We start from the raw sequence: 20,556 nt of genomic DNA on the forward strand, positions 1-20,556 counted from the left end.
TCTTACCACATCTAAAACATGTTGCCGTCAAAGCATTGTTGAGATATCTATGTCGGTTTGTTTAACTGGAAACAATGGTACAGGCTGCAGTGCTTTACAATTTATGATACGTTTGTTGTTATTAATTTTTTAACAATTTAATCATTTTAATTTCATCTAAGGTTTCGGAAGTAGAGAGATACTGTTCACATTACTAAAAGAAACTTAATTTGTTTTATAACTGAACGTATAAAATGCACCAATGAATGAATAACCTAATTTAGAGTTAATCTATGTCCCTCATGCAAACAACACTGCTGCTCATTAAAAAGAATGGAGACCTCAATTAAGGGCATTTCCTTTTATTAGAAACACAACTCAACACTTTCATATAAATATTACACAATTAAGTTAATGATCTCTCATTACTTTAATCCTTTTTTTATACACTGTACAATGTTGATCTGCAAAATAATTATATTCTAGTGCTTTGTTGTCAGAATCATGACAAAAACACATATACTGATCCTGGATGAAACTATAACATTTGAATAATTTGGAAAAAAACGAAGTTTACTGTAAAAGACAGAAAGAATAAACTTAATAAAGTTAAAAGGGAAAAAAACTGTACTATATAGAACTTGGCTCAGAGTTCAGGTTTGTTCTTTAAAGAAAAGAAACATTTGTAGCTTAACATCCAGACAATAAACAAGTCGAAACACAAAAAGGTATTTAAAAAATAAAATCCCATTTCTAATCATGTTCAGATGCTCTCGCTTTGAATTCTGTTGACTTCACCCTGTACATGAAAGCACTCCAAACATATCAAGGGAGCCATCTGGAAGAAAGGAATCACTTCAAGGATTCATTTAGAATCAAGGAATTATTTCAATGATTCGTTTGGAATCGAAAAATGGTCACTTGAGGAGGTAATTTGGAATCAAGGAATGGTCACTTAAGGAGTCATTTGGAATCAAGGAATGGTCACTTAAGGAGTCATTTGGAATAAGGACAACAAATTGCCATGTGCTCTTGTATGAGATAGTAGAGATGTAGCATCAGAAGAGAGACGTCCTAAGCGGTTGTTTTTATGTTCATTAATGGATACTCTCACTTATCTGGAATGCATCATGAATCATACAGTATAATCATACGCTGTAATCCAAGTACAGTTTTCCCCAAATTAAAACTATTTTTGTGACGCCCTTGACGGTGGCCACAATCTTCTCCCTCCATGTCAAAACTGGACCGAACTATTAAAGATGGTGGCCATCACAGGTCACGGAACAAGAACTCCTCATTGTGCCATCACAGGTCACGGAACAAGAACTCCTCATCGTAGCTCACACTCGTCATTTTGAGGGTCTTGGTGGCAGTCATTGGCTAGTCCTCACCTTCCTTAAGGAGGATGTTTAGTGGTAAGGTAGTCATCTAAGTTTAAAGGCAGGATTTTGTGTGTGTGTGTGTGTCTGTAACAAGATGCAACTCGCCAGGATCCAAGACTGAGCAGTGAAATGGTTTGGACGAGCGGTTGGCGAGAAAATAAATCTAAAACGCATTGGCAGCCATATTGAGCTGATGTAAGCGATGGAGTCGTGGGTTGATCCAGTTTGGTATCCAAGCATGCACCAGGATGAGCTTTGAGACCCACTTCATTGTCAGAGTACAAAAGTATTTAATTCAAACGAGCACCGCACTACAACAGTACAACCTTCATTAATGAAAGTGGTCGATTCACTGATTCGAGTCGTTTGCGTATGTAGGAGATTCATCTTCAGTGATTCCACCGAGGGAAATACTAAACTTAGTTTGCATGTGTGTGTAACAGTTGAAATTAAAACCGTAAGAATGAAAGTATTAATAAAAACACGTGAATAAAAAGCCAAAGAACCGTCCTAAAGGTAAACTAGACCCCTCCTCTCTCCATCCCTTCCACCTCCCCTCTTTTCCTCTCGTTCTGTTTCTCGTTAATACCTGTAGGTTAGTCCAGAGGCTACCCGTTGCCTAGAGCTGCAGCACGTTAATCTCAGGACGCCAAAGTGAAGCCAAGGGCAGTCCTCCTCCTGCCCACAGTAAACATGGCAGAGCGTTGGGACCAGTGAGCGTACAGGCTGAGGACTGGTTCCTCCGGGGCCGAGGGAGGGTGAAGGCTGAGCGGGGCTCCCTCTCCAGGGGAGAAGGGACTGGAGGATGGGCGTGCTGTCATCAGCCTCCAGGTCTGGGTCTAGTTCCAAGTTCTAGTTTCCACACGTTCACAGGTTCCATCCCCATCCAAGAGCAGGGGACTTGGTTCCAGTCCCATGGTGAGTCTCAGATCCATCCCGACGCCATCCCTAGAACCTAGTTTCAAACCGAGTCGCGGGTCTAGTCTCAAACCTAGTTCTAGTCCCACTTCCAATGCAAGCCTTGGGCCCAGCGCCAACACCAAACCTAGTTTTAGACCCAGTTCAAGCTTCAAACCTAGTCCTAGGCCCATTTTAGCCCTCGACCCAGCCCTAGACCCAGTCCTAGGCCCATCCCCGGTCCCCAGCCTGGGTCTGTGGCTGGAGGTTAGGACAGGATGGCCGGGACCCACCGTACCCCACACAGGTTGTCCACGCTGGCCGAGCGCTTCTTGGCTGAGCGCCTCACGTCCTTGTACTTGTCGTCACACAACCGGGAGATGGCCTGGGGACATGACAACAACAGCCATATCAACACCACACAGAAGCATCTGGTTTATTAACGTTGCTGTTCAACTCCATTAGTCATACTCCATCTTCACACACAGCTGTTAAGCTTGCCTACAGCGATCACTTCACAATGTACAATAAAATAACAACAAAGTTGATAACCGGTACTCAAGTTATTCATTGAGTCTAACCTCCAGTTTCTGGGCTTTGTCTCTGCTGAGCGGCTCCAGGGGGAAGCTCAGGTTGTTGGTCTCCGACAGAGAGCGCAGGTCAAAGTAGTACTTGGCGTAGACGCTGGAGGGGACGTTGATGTTGAACTGCAGCAGCTCCAGGAACTGACGCTCCAGCTCATTCCTGGACCAGAAGAGAGATCTTGATCAGTTTCAGAGTGGATAAATACATCTGTTCTTTCTTTGTTTATACCATCTCCCTCAGGTGGTTTCTGTACATAATAGCAACATGTTAATTAATGAAAACATGAATTAATACCACCGGTTGCATTAAGACTCAACTACAAGGTACACTTTGCCGAAAGTCAGATGACCAAGCCATCCAGAGGAGTCTCAGTTTGCATCCTAAAAAAACAGTCTGCCATCTCTCGCATGCAGATGTGGGCTGTTAAACAGGTCAGTTATATTTAGCCTGGGGAAGTGTCTCCTTTTGGAACAGCCATGCCCAGTGGCCATCTCACACACAGTTCCATCCCGGCGCTGTGGCCACTCCGACCTGGGGCACGTTTACACAGCTTGGGGATACAGCACTGACACACACGGACATACGGATGGACACACACCCACATAAACACAAATACACACACACACACACGGAAGACACATGAACATGGACATGTGCATGGACACCCCCCCCACGTACATGTCCTCCACGGTGATGTCCTTGAGGATCTGGCAGTAGTCCACGTTCCACACGGCCTGGTCGTCCCACACCTTGGAGGCCAGCAGGATGGCCCCCAGCACGATGCGCTTCCAGTTCCCTGGAGCGATGTCGATCTCTGCATAGGTCAGCAGGCGCTCCAGGTACACCTGGACCAGGGGGGGAGGAGGAAAGGGGGAGGGAGGGAGGAGGAAAGGGGGAGAGAGGGAGGGAGGAGGAAAGGGGGAAGGATGTGGGAGATAGGGAGAGGAAGGAGGGTGGGAGAGATGAGGGATAGGTGTGGGAGGGAGGGAAGGAGAGAGGGAGATAGAAAGAGAAGGAGGGGGGAAGGGGCAGAGGGAGGGAGGGAGGGAGGCAAGGAAAAAGTGAGGAAGTTAGGCCATGATTAAAGATGACTTGGACTGGATGATGGTGTTCTTTGGTTCAACCTAAGAGACAATCTTTTTTTCCTCAGAATTTCCTTGTCAGATGCTGTCTCCAGGCATCCTTTCTTTCCTTCCTTCATCCTTTCTTTCCTTCTGATCAAACTGTGGCCGGCTTGTTAGTGTCACTGAGTGAAACAGGCCTGCAGGGAGATGCAGTCGACCAGGAGATGTGTAAGTAGCCGGTTTGTGAAGGCCGGACCAGCCAGACTGAGTGAGGTGTTCACTGGCTGACTCGTTAGGAGTTGATTCAACTGAGCAGGATTGTAACTCACTCAAAAATATGATGTCACTGGGTGTTTTAGTTTCAAAAAGCCACCATAAAAAAACTGTGACATTTCAGGCATACTGTAAAAGACATCACAAATATCTTTCTTTTGAAGATATATTTTTGGGGCATTTTTTGTGCTTTATCGGACAGTTTGTAGGTAGGGTGTGACAGGGAGAGAGAGAGAGAAGACACGCAGGATTCGAACCCAGGTCTCTGCGGTAAGGCCTCAGCCTACACACACTACACCAGTGAGCTACCGGGGCGTCACCCTAACATGACTAACAGTATACTGGTAGGACTCCACGGCATGAGGCGTAGCCATGGCAACACTTCCCCTGCCTCCACCTCCGCAGGAGAGAGCAGCAGAGCTGTGCGGGACCACACGGCGTACGAGACACAACACAGGACTGAGGGATGCTCCGATTACACACGTCCCCGACCTGTCTCTGCCAATCACAGAGAGAGACACTCCTCGGGGGGGAGGGGGAGGGGGGGGTGATGGGGAAGAGAGGGATGAGGAAGAGTAAGGGGGAGGGATGAGGAGGAGGGGGGAGGGATGAGGAAGAGAGGGATGAGAGGGGGGGGGAGGGATGAGGAGGAGAGGGATGAGAGGGGGGGGAGGGATGAGGAGGAGAGGGATGAGGAGGAGGGGGGAGGGTTGTGGGATGATGAGGAGTTCAGGGAGGAGGGAGTTGTGAGTTATCCCCAGAGTAAAATGTCTGGTTCTCAGTATGGATGTGGCCTACATATTAGGACAACTACAAGACGGGGGGGGGGGGGGGGAACAGTGGTTTTACCAGAATCATCCTGACTCTACTACGTCTAGCAGAGCCCCAGGGTAGACAGACATGGACTGAAAAGCTCATTAAATAAAGTAGCTTCATCTGAAGAGGGATTTGGGGGTTGTATGCATCCATCCATTCTTCCATCCATCCCTAAATCTAGCCAACCCCCATCCATCCATCCCCACCCCACCATGCCGTTACCAGGGTAACGATGGCACATTCTGCGGTGAGCTGCGCGGCGCTGAACAGCGTCCTGACGAAGCGATAGATCTGCTTCTGCTCCGGGTCGTGCTTGTTGTAGTCTGACGGCACTTCTGATTTCTGAGAGAGAGAAAGAGGGGAGGGGAGAGAGGGAGCAGGGTGGGGGGGGAGAAAGAGAGGAGGGGAGAGAGGGAGCAGGGGGAGGGGGGAGAAAGAGAGAGAAAGAGGGGAGGGGAGAGAGGGAGCAGGGTGGGGGGGGAGAAAGAGGGGAGGGGAGAGAGGGAGCAGGGTGGGGGGGGAGAAAGAGAGAGAAAGAGGGGAGAGAGGGAGCAGGGTGGGGGGGGGGGGAGAAAGAGAGGGAAAAGGAGAGGGGAGAGAGAGAGCAGGGGGAGGGTAAGAGAGAGATAGAAACACTTCTCAGCAGCTGCATCAACACATCCAGCACTGTGCCTCCTTTCAGCTCCTACCATAGGGGTCCATATAGCCTCTACCCTAACCTCTTGACTGAACTCACCCTTCTGTAACATTTATTACACACAACACAATTACAATATAACAGGAAACAGATGTTTTACCGAGAGAGGGTGAAGCATCTCGTCGAAAATTTCCTGGAACATTCTTCCATCCGTGTCCCTAAAACCAATTCAGAAAAAGTCACATTTTTTGTTTTGCGTTGGTTAGCGTGCTAAACCCTCCCACCCTCCTCTCTCCTGACTGACAGTACTGAGTGACGATTGAAAAAAATCATCACTTACCTGTTCTTGATGTGATAGTATATAGCAAGTGAAACACTTGGGTGAAAGAAGAAAATGACAAAATAAATGACTTGTAATACTTATCTTCACATGTCTCACAGTCACTAAAGCATACATGCCAGCCTGTTGTGTTTCTCAGGACGTGTGTGTCTGCGGGTGCCATTAGTGCTGCCTGGGTGGGGGGGTGGGGGTGTTGGGGGTGTGTTGGGGGTGGGGTTGTGTTGGGGGTGGGGTTGTGTTGGGGGTGGGGTTGTGTTGGGGGTGTGTTGGGGGTGGGGTTGTGTTGGGGGTGGGGTTGTGTTGGGGGTGGGGTTGTGTTGGGGGTGGGGTGGGTGTGTGTTGGGGGTGTGTTGGGGGTGGGGTTGTGTTGGGGGTGGGTGTGTTGGGGGTGGGTGTGTTGGGGGTGGGGTTGTGTTGGGGGTGGGGTTGTGTTGGGGGTGGGTGTGTTGGGGGTGGGTGTGTTGGGGGTGGGGTTGTGTTGGGGGTGGGTGTGTTGGGGGTGGGTGTGTTGGGGGTGGGGTTGTGTTGGGGGTGGGGTTGTGTTGGGGGTGGGTGTGTTGGGGGTGGGTGTGTTGGGGGTGGGTGTGTTGGGGGTGGGGTTGTGTTGGGGGTGGGTGTGTTGGGGGTGGGTGTGTTGGGGGTGGGGTTGTGTTGGGGGTGGGGGTGTTGGGGGTGGGTGTGTTGGGGGTGGGTGTGTTGGGGGTGGGGTTGTGTTGGGGGTGGGGTTGTGTTGGGGGTAGGGTGGGGGTATTGGGGAGGGATGCTGCTCACCATTTGATGGTGTACTTGAGGTTGGGCTGGCTGACGGTGTTGTCGTCCAGGAAGATGGTGGAGCAGGAACTGTGTTTCCGTCTTGTTGTGCCGTGCTGCCATCACACACACACACACACGCACGCACACGCACACACACACACGCACACAAGCGAACAGTGTCATTGTAAAGTACACACAGCAACACACATACATGCACAAGCGCGCACACATGACCATACGCACACTTTATTTTGTCCATGCCAAGACTACTGTACAGTACGGGCTAGTAATGGCCATGCACAGACTACTGTACAGTACGGGCTAGTAATGGCCATGCACAGACTACTGTACAGTACGGGCTAGTAATGGCCATGCACAGACTACTGTACAGTACGGGCTAGTAATGGCCATGCACAGACTACTGTACAGTACGGGCTAGTAATGGCCATGCACGGGAAACAGACAGATGGGATGTAAAGCATACATGTAGTTACTTCTCTCTTCGAACACAGACAGGATCGTGTTTCAGAAGGGCAGAGGTCAAATAAAACCATATTCCCCCCCCCCCCACCACCACTAAAAATGCTCTTGGGAATCGTTCATAATCAAGATCTGAAGTGGATGAAGAAGTGGAAGTATATTGAAGATAAATGGGTGTTTGTAAAACACAGACTATCGTGCAGTAGGTCTTCTTCAGCAATGTGTACTGCTGAATGACGTCATGACAGTATGATAGATAATGCTGAATGATGTCATGACAGTATGATAGATAATGCTGAATGACGTCATGACAGTATGATAGATAATGCTGAATGATGTCATGACAGTATGATAGATAATGCTGAATGACGTCATGACAGTATGATAGATAATGCTGAATGATGTCATGACAGTATGATAGATAATGCTGAATGACGTCATGACAGTATGATAGATAATGCTGAATGATGTCATGACAGTATGATAGATAATGCTGAATGACGTCATGACAGTATGATAGATAATGCTGAATGATGTCATGACAGTATGATAGATAATGCTGAATGACGTCATGACAGTATGATAGATAATGCTGAATGACGTCATGACAGTATGATAGATAATGCTGAATGACGTCATGACAGTATGATAGATAATGCTGAATGATGTCATGACAGTATGATAGATAATGCTGAATGATGTCATGACAGTATGATAGATAATGCTGAATGACGTCATGACAGTATGATAGATAATGCTGAATGACGTCATGACAGTATGATAGATAATGCTGAATGACGTCATGACAGTATGATAGATAATGCTGAATGACGTCATGACAGTATGATAGATAATGCTGAATGACGTCATGACAGTATGATAGATAATGCTGAATGACGTCATGACAGTATGATAGATAATGCTGAATGACGTCATGACAGTATGATAGATAATGCTGAATGACGTCATGACAGTATGATAGATCATTGGGCAGGTCCTCCATTTATCTCCCAGGGGAAGGTTTGGAAAATACCATCATATTTGACATTTTCGTCATTAGGCAGATGTATTGATGACAAAAGCTAGCTAATGAAAGTATGGTGAACAAAACAGATCACACTACTGTGCAATAATAACTTCAACAGAATGATCCATGATATAGTGAAATGAAAGGCAGGCAAAATGGGTAAAAAGGAATAATCAACAGTCTTGAACAGTACCTTGGACTCCCCTATATGGGCTAACTAGTAAAACAAAACAGGAAACTCAACGTAAATTATTTTTGCCCATTGTCATACAAAAAAAATAAAGAACAATCTATACAACAGCAGAGCAGATGTGCACGAGGAAAGATTAGGTCCTGATAGAAATCCAGCAGCATTGATATTGATCTTGTTAAGGAAGAAGACAGTCTGAACTCACATGATTAATGAAGAGGCTCTTCCGTTTGTCACCCACTGGAGAGAGAGAGATAGAAAGATAGAGAGATGGAGAAAGAGAGGGAGAGAGAGAGATAGAAAGATAGAGAGAGGGAGATAGAGAGAGAGAGGGAGGGAGAGAGGTTAAATACAGCAGGATGGAAGAGAAAGAGAGAGAGATGAAGATGAGGTATAAATCAGCTTTAGTGATAGATGAGTTATCATCAACATGGGGTTGGATAGCAGCAACATGATGTTAAGCCACATGACAGTTTTCGCGACGTCAGAGACACGAGTCACACAAGAAATTAGGACTTTCCACAATGAAACCATCTCACGACTCCTGAGGGTCAATAGCAACAGATACAAAAGGCTGTACAGACATGTTAAGAGATCCACACAGGCTCAGAGACAGTGAATGTAGCAGGCTAGTGGTTCTAAAACTGTGAGGAGCGCCCCCTAGGGAGCAGGAGGGGGACTGCGTAATTGCAACGGCAGAGGAGATGCCAGGACGTATTATAGAAAGAGCGAGTGGATATTATGGGATGGGGTGGGCGGAGAGCAGGGGGGGATATGGAAAGAAATATGTTAGAATAGAAACAGGATGTCAACAACATCAAATATTTTCGCTACATTCAAAAACAGAGGTGTCGCTTTGAAAACCGTTTCAGAGCGGCTGTTGAGGAGGGAGAGCGAGAGGCAGAGCTGACAGCTAGAGGGAGGCAGAAACACTATGGGGTCTCTACTCACCAGGCCTGCTAGGTACCTCCACTGAAACACAGGAACCAGGAGCTTAGTTACTACTGACTAACATAGGATAGTACTGTTTACCTGTCTAACCCCAAATACACGATAGTACTGTATACCTGTCTTACCCCAAACCCAGGATAGTACTGTTTACCTGACTAACCCCAAACACAGGATAGTACTGTTTACCTGTCTAACCCTAAATACAGGATAGTACTGTATACCTGTCTAACCCCAAACACAGGATAGTACTGTATACCTGTCTAACCCCAAACACAGGATAGTACTGTATACCTGTCTAACCCCAAACACAGGATAGTACTGTATACCTGTCTAACCCCAAACACAGGATAGTACTGTATACCTTTCTAACCCCAAACACAGGATAGTACTGTATACCTGTCTAACCCCAAACACAGGATAGTACTGTATACCTGTCTAACCCCAAACACACGATAGTACTGTATACCTGTCTAACCCCAAACCCAGGATAGTACTGTTTACCTGACTAACCCCAAATACAGGATAGTACTGTATACCTGACTAACCCCAAACACAGGATAGTACGGCTTCTCACGCACAACTTCTGAATTATACCTAGAACACTTCAAACAGGTATTTCTTTAGCACTGTCTTGTGTAAACAGATATGAGAAAGGTTCATGTGGTGAAACGCATTTATAATCCTTGAAGAAAGCAGTGTTACGTTGGTATATATCAACGTTGTGTCCTGTAAACAGGTTCTGAGAAGCGATTAACCACGCACACCAGAAACACCCTAGACTACTCTACCTCTCTCATCTGTGCACACCAGAAACACCATAAACATTAAAAACGCTCTTCTAAAAAGCCCCGTACAAAAACAGTATGTAAATCCAGCGTTAGTTCCCAGTGTGTGAGACCAGAGGCTGCTGGATGAGAAACTCACCGTCGGTCTGAGACTTGCTGAGGAATAAGGTGCTGGCACGGGGATGTTCCGATGGGTTGTACTCCATGTTGAGTTCTGTCGACACAGAACAACACACTGCGTGAGTAGGTGGCGAACAGTGAGGATAAATGTTACAGTGTAGTCAGCGAGCCTGTGGATGGTGACACACACACACACACACACACACTTATATATTATATATTTGCATATTTTAGCTTTTGAGTTCTCTTGATTCTCTCATCATGAGAAACACACCCCACTGGTGTCACAGCCCCTGGTGACTGGCTCTGTCAGATGGAACTGTACAAACTGAATACATGTGAAGTATCAGTACTGCGTATGGAGTTTGCTATTATGAACAGCATCCTCTCAGCTTAGCTAAATAATGTGCCTTTTACATTCTCTCAGTTCAGTCACGTGACCAGTCACATGACCCATGCATAATTCAAGACAGCAGAGCCAAGCTGCCAGTGTGAACACATCAGCCTGGCAAACAAACAAGCATCAGCTGCATCACTGTCATCAGCTGCATCACTGTCATTAGCTGCACCACTGTCATTAGCTGCACCACTGTCATCAGCTGCATCACTGTCATCAGCTGCATCACTGTCATCAGCTGCATCACTGTCATCAGCTGCATCACTGTCATCAGCTGCATCACTGTCATCAGCTGCATCACTGTCATCAGCTGCATCAGTCTCATCAGCTGCATCACTGTCATCAGCTGCATCACTGTCATTAGCTGCATCACTGTCATCAGCTGCATCAGTCTCATCAGCCTCATCAGCTGCATCACTGTCATCAGCTGCATCACTGTCATCAGCTGCATCACTGTCATTAGCTGCATCACTGTCATTAGCTGCATCACTGTCATCAGCTGCATCACTGTCATTAGCTGCATCACTGTCATCAGCTGCATCAGTCTCATCAGCTGCATCACTGTCATCAGCTGCATCACTGTCATTAGCTGCATCAGTCTCATCAGCTGCATCACTGTCATCAGCTGCATCACTGTCATTAGCTGCATCAGTCTCATCAGCTGCATCACTGTCATCAGCTGCATCACTGTCATCAGCTGCATCACTGTCATTAGCTGCATCACTGTCATCAGCTGCATCACTGTCATCAGCTGCATCAGTCTCATCAGCTGCATCACTGTCATTAGCTGCATCACTGTCATTAGCTGCATCAGTCTCATCAGCTGCATCAGTCTCATCAGCTGCATCAGTCTCATCAGCTGCATCACTGTCATTAGCTGCATCAGTCTCAACACCCCATGACTGAGAGGTGGCCACTATAAACAGCTTTACTGGTAGGGGGGTGGGCATGGACTGTGTGTGTGTGTGTGTGTGTGTGTATGTGTGTGGAGAGGGGTAGGCACGGTGTGTGTGTGTGTGGAGTGGGGTAGGCATGGACTGTGTGTGTGTGTGGAGTGGGGTAGGCATGGACTGTGTGTGTGTGTGGATTTTATTTTAATTGTATTCCACTTAGTATTGCTAGTTTATGTATCCTTAGTATAGTTAGACCACATATTTAAATTTAAGATTCCTATATGTTTACTGTATGCACCTTCCTGCCAAAGCAAATTCCGTGTCTGTGCAAACTTTCATGGCGAATAAATCCCATTCTGATTCTGATTCTTAAATCCCTATTCTCTAGGCCCTACAGTCTGAAGAGAATGACAAGGTGGGTACTAACACATTCACACAGGCAGCCTGGAAGAGAGGACATCAAGCTGGGCCTTGCTGAGCTGGGCCTTGCTGAGCAGGGCTGCAGCTGAAACAGGATCCGGCCCACCTGAGGTCACCTTTAACGAAGAGTCACCACCTGCAGCTGTGTAACTGGAGAGGCTCGGCCTATCGGCTCACAGTCTGCCGTCCTGCTGTTCCCTGATAGGCTTAATGAATTAACAATGGGAGCTGTTGGGGCGGGAGAGGCTAAGCACACACTGAGAGAACGGGGACGTGAGGGCAGCAGCCACTGGCACGTACTTACACACACACACACACACACACACTCAGGTCACACACACACACACACACACGTTCCCCACACATGTTTGTATGAAAAACAATAACAGGGCAGGGTCAAATCCTCTCCTTTTTCCCTCTCTTCCTCCCACTCTCTTTCCCTTCCCAACCTCTCTTCCTCTTTCTCTTCTTTCTCTCCATCCCTCTTTCGCTCTCTATTTGCATTTCACACCCTTTAGGCTGAATTACAATCCAAATGTTTCCTGGCACTAGACAGACATTTCTCCAGGTCTGCAGCGTTAGCGAGGAGACAAGCCCACCATGTGGGTGACCCTGCCAGCCACTGTTATGTCAACATCTTGGAAAGGTAAACAGCACACAAACCCTCGAAAAAACAACACTGTCCGTTCCTCAAACTTCCGCCTGGCTCTCGCGAGCTAAGCTAACACCCGCCAACTGTTATTCCATCCCCCCTAATACCGTTTCAACACACACACCATTGTTGTCTGAAAGGGCAGGGCAGAGCAGGGCAGAGATGGTGGTGGGTTTAAAACAACTGCACTGGCTGCTGGGTTTTTTTTGGGGGGGGGAGGATAGGAGGGAGAGAGGGGTGAGGGATAGAGAATGGTGAAGGGGGAAAAAGAGAGGTTGAGAGAGAGGTTGAGAGAGAGAGAGAGAGAGAGAGAGAGAGAAAGAGAGAGAGAGAGAGAGAGAGAGGGGGGGGGGAGAGTGTGTGAGAGACAGGGGGAGACAGATTGTGAGAGGCTGAGAGGGAGAGAGAAGGAGAGAGGGGTTGAGAGATTGTAAGGGGGAGAGAGAGCTTGCAAAAAAGCAGAGTCATCATTTGGGGAACTTTCCAGTCCAGTAGAAAAGAACACGTCATTCAGAACAGCTCCTTCACCAGTCCTCATTCTCTGGGGAAATATACAGAACAATCCATAAACTGGACTGGCCAATCATTAAACTGGACTGGCCAATCATTAAACTGGACTGGCCAATCAATAAGCTGGACTGGCCAATCAATACGCTGGACTGGCCAATCAATGTCCTTGGAGCACACATCTTCATAAAGACAATCCTCCCACACATCCCCACCGCCATCAGAATATTCTCATTAGGGAGACTGAAGTATCACACACACAATCGCTTACTCTCCACTCGATGTAACGTCAATTACCACTCACAGGTGAGGTCATGTGACCATCCACCACAAGTCACAATGGCAGTTGTAGTCTCCCGTGAAACGTGAAATGATGGATGATCCACAAAATACATCCTTCCTGGAAGTCACTCTCTAGGTCTCCAGCCTAGCCCAGGACAGCCTGTCCTGTCCTAGCACTGCCTAACCCAGCCTAACCTAGCCCAGGACAGCCTGTCCTGTCCTAGCACTGCCTAACCCAGCCTAACCTAGCCCAGGACAGCCTGTCCTAGCACTGCCTAACCCAGCCTAACCTAGCCCAGGACAGCCTGTCCTGTCCTAGCACTGCCTAACCCAGCCTAACCTAGCCCAGGACAGCCTGTCCTGTCCTAGCACTGCCTAACCCAGCCTAACCTAGCCCAGCACAGCCTGTCCTGTCCTAGCACTGCCTAACCCAGCCTAACCTAGCCCAGCCCAGCAGCAGCCAGTGAAGTGTCCTTAAGGAGCAGCGCTCCACCACTCGCCGCATGATGGAGTAAATGTCTTCCTCATTACTCGTCTACAAATCAATCGATGACTTCGTCCTCCCTGAAAACCTGACCTACTGAAGTGGAGTTTACTGGCAGAGAAAGGAAGCACAGACAGAGGGCCACTGCTTTAGTGGCAAACACACACTCACATAGAGAGAGAGGGGGCTAAGAGTGCGGCTAAGAGTGTGTGTGTGTGCGTGTTTAGGATGTGGGAGTGATGATAATTATAATGAAAGAGGGTTTCTGAGCAGAGCTGCTGTTTGTTATGCTGTCTCTCTGAGCAGCTGAGAGAGCAAGCTGATGAAAGTGGAGGGGGGGAGAGAGAGAGAGAGGGAGGGAGTATTGTGTTGTGTGAATACAGCACAGGAGTCTGGAACTGCAGGGGTGAAGATGGGGATGGTGTGTGCAGTGTTTCCCACAGATTGGAAAGCAATTTGTGGCGGGGGAGGGGGGGGGGGGGGTTGGTTCGTTACACAGAACTTGTTTTTAAATTAAATATTTATTAGCTATGTTGGATGCTGTCCTCCTCTCCTACTCTTTCTTCAATGCCTAACGAATCTATCTCTTTCTCTTCCTGACCCTATCTTTATGCTTAAGCAGCACTGGTTAAAGCCTGAAAATATTGTGTACAATTTCTGTATATATGCAGGTAGCAACGCTAGCGTTAAATAACTATTTAGCTGGTAGGCTCCATGACGCCGGGTAAGTAGGGCTCGTGAGACTGCTCACCAAAAGAACGATGGGGAACCCACTTGTCTAGCAGATTAAGACATGTTCGTAGGTACCTAGCGAAAATTAACCTCAACTTTACTAGACTTAGCTACGGTACTAATGCTGAAGGCTCGCTGATATCGCATAGCGTTGTTGCTAACGTGTGCTGACGTTGTGACTGTGTGTGTATGTGAGAGATGTGAGTGACAGCAGGGAAAGGAAATGCAGCTGAACGAATACACTGTGTGTTTTGGATAGCATTAAAAAAAATGTATTTAACGAAACGCAATTTGTGGCGGCCAGTGTTGATTCTGTGGCGCACCGCCACAAATTAGTCTGTGTGGGAAACACAGTGTATGTGTGTGTTCATATGAGTTTGTCTAAGAGAGTCACGTGTGTGTGGTGTGTGTGTGTGTGCATGAGGGATCTGAGAGACAGAAGAGCTGAGGTAGAGCTCATGAGTGGGCTTTGAAGTCTCTACCTCTCCTCTCTCTCTCTCTCCCCCCCCCCCCCCCATCTCCCTCTCCGCCCTCTGCCCTCCCTCTCTCCATCTCCCCCATCTCCCTCTCCGCCATCCGCCCTCCCTCTCTCCATCTCCCCCATCTCCCTCTCCGCCCTCTGCCCCTCTCTCTCCATCTCCCCCATCTCCCTCCCACCTCTCTCTTACCCATTTCTCTCTCTCCCCCGGGAGACGACTGGGTATTAAAAGAAATAGGACGCAGTCTCACGCTCTTCATTTACATAGTCAGATGAGGGCGTGTCTGTAGTCAGCAGCGTGTCACAGGGGAATAGGAGAGGAGGAGGAGAGGAGGAACAACGGAAAAGCTGAGCATGAAGGGAAAGGAAGAGAAAGAGGGGGAGATGAAGGTACAGAACACACACACATAAACAGAAGAATAAAGAGATGGTAGTGTAGAAATGGATGGCTATTAACTAGATGGTAACAGTCTCAGACTTGCATCCATCCGTCTCTCATTCTCTCTCTCTGACCAGTTAAAGGAAGTTAATAACAGTTCCTGATAGGCTTGAGTACGGGAGGGTTAGACTGAGAAGGCCTCTGTCATTAAGGGCCAATGCAAGGCTTGATAGGTTGAAAGGCACTGATGCAAATGAGACAATAGGTTTACGTACACAAACTGTAATTAAAATGTTTATCATGCAACACCCATTTTGTGGTCTTTATTAATGACATATTGCACACTGTTCAAGGCTATACATCTGTGAATAAACACAAACACTTTAGTATTTGTTCGTCATCTTGGATAAAACCGAAATGAATAAAATGTTGTATATATATATATATACACACATACACACAGAAAGGGAAAGGGGGGGGGGGGGGGGGTAGAGAAAGAAAAATTTAAAGTGAGAGTGAAATAGAGAGAGGTGAAGAGAGAGAAAGAGAGTAAAAAGGAGATACCGAGAGAAGAAGAGAGACTTATCCATACACCTAACCTAAATATAAGCCCCTCAGCTGATGCCTGGCGCCTCAGAGAGAACAACAGCCTAAAGAGAGACCACACAGCAGAGCTTTGTGAGGGAGGGAGATCATAAGACAGCTTTGTCTCCCCAGCCCTCTGAGTCAGTCTCTCTCTTTGTGAGCATGTCTCTCTCTTTGTGAGCATGTCTCTGTCTCTCACACAACGACATGCAAACACATACACACTCACATAACACACAAAGATACATACGCACGTTGACACGTAAACACACACACACACAAAGACAATTCAGACACACTCACTTGCTATATACAGACAAAATGTACCACTTAGTAAACATCACATCAGTTCTGGTACATTTCTATCTAAGAGAGTAATGACAGATTTCAGTCAGACCCGTGAAATAACAGCTCATCAACAAATCCTCCATGAAAATTAAGGTTTTGGATTCAGACACAGTCTCTTTGATGTTTAACAAGAACGTATAATGAGACACTTCTGTCTTTGGTAACCTGGACTACATCTTTTTTGCTGTTTAGGTTCAAACCTACAGCTGAGAGAAACATGAACCTTATCGGTTACATTCACTCCCAGTACACTGACATATCAAATATATAAAACAAATGCATCATTCAAAGCCTCAATGCTGTATTTCTCTCTTCAAGTCCTTGTCTGGTGAATCGGGGGCCACACTGGAGAGAGGAAAGCTGGATCACACACACCAGCGAGGTGGAGAAATCCCTCAACAACATAATCCTGACTCCGAGCTTGCTTAAAGGCAGGCAGAATAAGGTACTGGAGAGGAGGGGAGAGAGGAGAGGAGAGGAGGGGAGGGGAGGGGAGAGAGGAGAGGAGGGGAGAGAGGAGGGGAGAGAGGAGAGGAGGGGAGAGAGGAGAGGAGGGGAGAGAGGAGGGGAGAGAGGAGGAGGGGAGAGAAATGAGGAGGGGAGAGGAGGGTGATTCCTGCTCCATGGAGGGCTGGAGGAGGGAAGCTGTTAAGGGACATAGCTTACAAAGCCTCAAATCCCAGCTGGGAAGGGACATACTAATCACTGTTAGGTCAGACAGAGAGCAAAAGGGAAAGAGAGAGAGCAAAAAAGACAGTGTAAGGAATAATGGGAAAGAGATATTAGGAGAAGGAGAATACGCCCTCTAAACACATCCACTATACTCAAAAGGTCTATGACTCACAATCAATAAAAGACCTTTTAAACAGTTTAATACCAACAAGCTGAGGCCTATTCTGGTGTGGTCTGGGTAAGAAGGGCTTGGCTTCCCTGCTCATCCTTTCAGAGGGGAAAGACATCTCACCCCCCCCCCCCCCCCCCCCCCCCTCATAACACATCCACGTTCTAAAAGGCTCCATTAAGGATCTCACTGGAGAGTACTACCCTGGGGTGAGTTTGATACGAGGCCCCAGTGCGCCCCAGGCAGCAGGCTGGGGGGAGACCCTCAGATAACACCACAGAGCAGGAGACTAAGAGATGCTTTTATGTCCAAGCGGGCCATAGTGTCTGAACTGACACAGAGCCACACTGCCATAGTCACGCTTCTCCCTCGTCTTAACAGCTTAGGCAGTCACACCCACACAAAGTGTTCTTTCACAACTCATCCAGATACACACTAGTGGCCGAAACCCTTGATTATATTCCCACGTTAGTATACGAAAGTTGGGGAACATCAACGGTCATAATAAGTATTGTGACCTCATGAAGAGTATTGTGACATCGTGATGAGTACTGTGACCTCATGATAAGTCTTATGACCTCACAGAGGAACATGGGATGTAGAGTCTGACCTCACAGAGGAACATGGGATGTAGAGTCTGACCTCACAGAGGAACATGGGATGTAGAGTCTGACCTCACAGAGGAACATGGGATGTAGAGTCTGACCTCACAGAGGAACATGGGATGTAGAGTCTGAGAGCTGAGGTTCTATACAGGAACAGAAAAACCTCCAGCAGAATGCCTTCAGTGGAGAGGCAGTTAGCTGAGATTGCATTTCCCTTTTCCCCCTTCTCCACTCCTTCTTCTTCTCCTCAAGTCTCGCTTTCTATCCACGAAAAGCTGCTTTCCTGAATGTGTGACGAGTAGAGGGGGAGCTTGTGTTGTGATAGAGACAAGCCAGGCCGCTCTGTACTGACATTGGGGGCTCATTCAAACAAATGGCAGATTACAAACCTGCATGTGTGTTTCCTGTCTGTCAGACTGTCCTAATGCACCAGCCAAGCAGATGTAGGCCAGGCTGGAACACTTTACCTCACCTCCACTAACAGATTCGATCTTTAAAATTCAATTGGGTCTGTTGGCCTACCAAATATACACTGTGGAAAGATAGTCTATCTTTTGGTAATTTGGTCATCAAGACTGATCAAACGTATTGAATGGATGAGATTTTCACAGACAAAGATGTCTATAATAAAATCATTTTTAGAAATTAATTGTCCCTGTCCACGGTGGAGCAAATATGGGCGAACCACTTTGTAGACACGGGAGTGAATGTATTGTGATGTATATTAGTTCACGTGTCAATGGAGGCCCTACGCGTTCCATAGTTCCACTCTTTAACGCTCGCGCTGAAAACAAAGAAGAGCACAAAGCAGTCTGTTCCATACCGCCTACAACAAATTTCCATACGACACACACAATCAGACAACCAGGCAGACCCTACAGTTACCAAGCTTAAATAAAGCGACGAAATGGGTTGGCTGCACCTGGATGCTACCACGCAATCAAGTCAATGATTTACCGTGTCAGTCAATATCTGACCTAGCCACGGCTTGGGTTATGCTTTACAACTGTACAGAAACGTCAACTGTAAATATGATAGACGGACCAATGATGGATTGAGTTTTAACTGACATTCATCCTCCGATACCATGCCGTTCAAAAAAAACACTCGTAATAGAAACGGCTTGTAAAGAATCTGGAATTGATAATCTCTTTAAGTACTCCATCAATATTTTGTCGTGCAAGTACAAGCTGTCAAGATACTGACAACACGCAACCTGCACTTATAATGCGTACAATTTCTCAAAACACACCCATATCTTGCTCAAACATCGGCTACCTACTCCGTACTGAGATGGCCCGTTTAATACTTTACCGTCGACATTCTCCCTGTCGCTAATGTGCTGCAGGTTGCAGCCCGTGTCTTCCCTGCTCAACTCCGGCTCGGGGTGGTATGACTCAAGCCTTGAATGGGCATTTCTCCGGATCTTCGGGCTCGTCGACACGCAGCAAGAGGTAGTGCTCCCCATCTTGCAAAGTCGTTAAGACTGTAGCCGAAAATTATACCGCTACGCTTAGATCGGTACGATCAGAGCGCCCGGGGTGGGACCGCACCCGCGACCAGCGCGTGAATTCACAACCATTGATATGTTCGCGCTGTCCGATAAAATGTGGAAAATATATATTTTGCAACCGTATTTAACTCTAATAGTGCCGTTGCCTGCTTCCGGATGAGTTCGAGCAACACTGGCATTGATAACGCGGTCCAAAAATCAAAGCATGTTTGCTGAATAACGGGCGCTCAACCAGAGCCTAGCGACGTAGCCTACAAAATCGCTGCCGCTGTCAGAGCAACGGCAGTTGTTGTTGTAGCTCGCTTGAAAAGGTTTCCGGTTCAAGTGGGTGGTAACAAATTAGCTGTGAGAGAAAGGGCGAGATGGAGAGAAAGTGTGCATGACAATAAAACATGAGCTTTTTTTCTTTCTCGTGTATTTGACTCAAATCGAAAATGAACAGGATGACAATATATCACCCACAATCATGAGAGTTTTGTCTTGAATGTAGGGCATCCCACCACATTACAGGGTGAAAGGCCTAAGCAATACAAAGGACTAGTATTTGACGTTATTTACACAACAGACTAGGCTAGGCTTGACTGTCATATGCGCAGTAGGATGTTGCCTTATAGACTACTGAATGCTTCTGTCAAAAGGAATCAAGATTGGAGAGCCATGAACAGACAGACCTTAGGCATCATCGTTGGGTTCAGACCACTGGTCTAAGCATTTTGAAACAGGCTATTAAAAGTTAATAAAGGGTTGACAGTTCGGTCAAAATATTCTGAATAAGGTGAAAACAAATATCAAAATACGCTATCATCAGAAAAACATAATATTTCCTTTGCCGATAGATTAAAACCACACATTTTGGCTCATGCGACATATCTGGATTTTGTTTTAAACGAAGGATCGGTGTTTCCGTCTCTGTGACTCTCACCGACATGTGACCTCAAGGTTTTTCTAAAAACCATTCAGAGATAAGAGCCTTAACAGTTGTCATCTGTTCCCTTATATATGATATTTCGCCCCATTGTAAAGTCACCAGTTTCACCGGATAATGTATAACCTTTCTCTTGATACATTGAATAGGTAAACTACTCCATGATTACCGGGTAGGCCTACCAAGGAACCAACTGAGTTATAAACGTTAAAAACAACAATCTCTCAATAATT

At 46.9% G+C, this 20,556-nt stretch overlaps 1 protein-coding gene across 4 annotated transcripts; it reads right to left on the reverse strand.

Annotated features, from left to right (window-relative positions):
- Positions 1-331: 331 nt before the first annotated feature.
- On the reverse strand, positions 332-19,688 carry LOC124472121 (cyclin-Y-like). Of its 4 annotated transcripts, XM_047026748.1 has the most exons (12): positions 19,200-19,688; positions 10,302-10,376; positions 9,378-9,398; positions 8,632-8,666; positions 8,430-8,453; positions 6,748-6,842; positions 5,977-6,012; positions 5,797-5,854; positions 5,222-5,341; positions 3,525-3,691; positions 2,843-3,005; positions 332-2,646 (listed from the first exon to the last, which is right to left on the reverse strand). In XM_047026748.1, exons 1-12 carry the CDS (start codon positions 19,351-19,353, stop codon positions 2,530-2,532), a joined length of 1,065 nt encoding a protein of 354 aa, XP_046882704.1. In that variant the 5' UTR covers positions 19,354-19,688; the 3' UTR covers positions 332-2,529. The 4 variants fall into 4 exon arrangements, with proteins under 4 accessions (XP_046882704.1, XP_046882705.1, XP_046882706.1 ...); XM_047026749.1 differs by lacking the exon at positions 9,378-9,398; XM_047026750.1 differs by lacking the exon at positions 8,430-8,453.
- Between the last annotated feature and the right edge of the window lie 868 nt (positions 19,689-20,556).

The sequence above is a fragment of the Hypomesus transpacificus genome, chromosome 10 (assembly GCF_021917145.1).
Source record: "Hypomesus transpacificus isolate Combined female chromosome 10, fHypTra1, whole genome shotgun sequence".
Classification (NCBI taxonomy): Eukaryota; Metazoa; Chordata; class Actinopteri; order Osmeriformes; family Osmeridae; genus Hypomesus; species Hypomesus transpacificus.

Excerpts from the sequence above, each read along its gene's own strand:
- LOC124472121 (XM_047026748.1), bottom strand. The coding sequence starts at position 19,353 with ATGGGGAGCACTACCTCTTGCTGCGTGTCGACGAGCCCGAAGATCCGG. Across the intron at positions 5,855-5,976 it reads TACTATCACATCAAGAACAG|GGACACGGATGGAAGAATGT; the intron begins GTAAGTGATGAT and ends AATTGGTTTTAG. Across the intron at positions 3,006-3,524 it reads GACATCACCGTGGAGGACAT|GAATGAGCTGGAGCGTCAGT; the intron begins GTACGTGGGGGG and ends CTTCTGGTCCAG.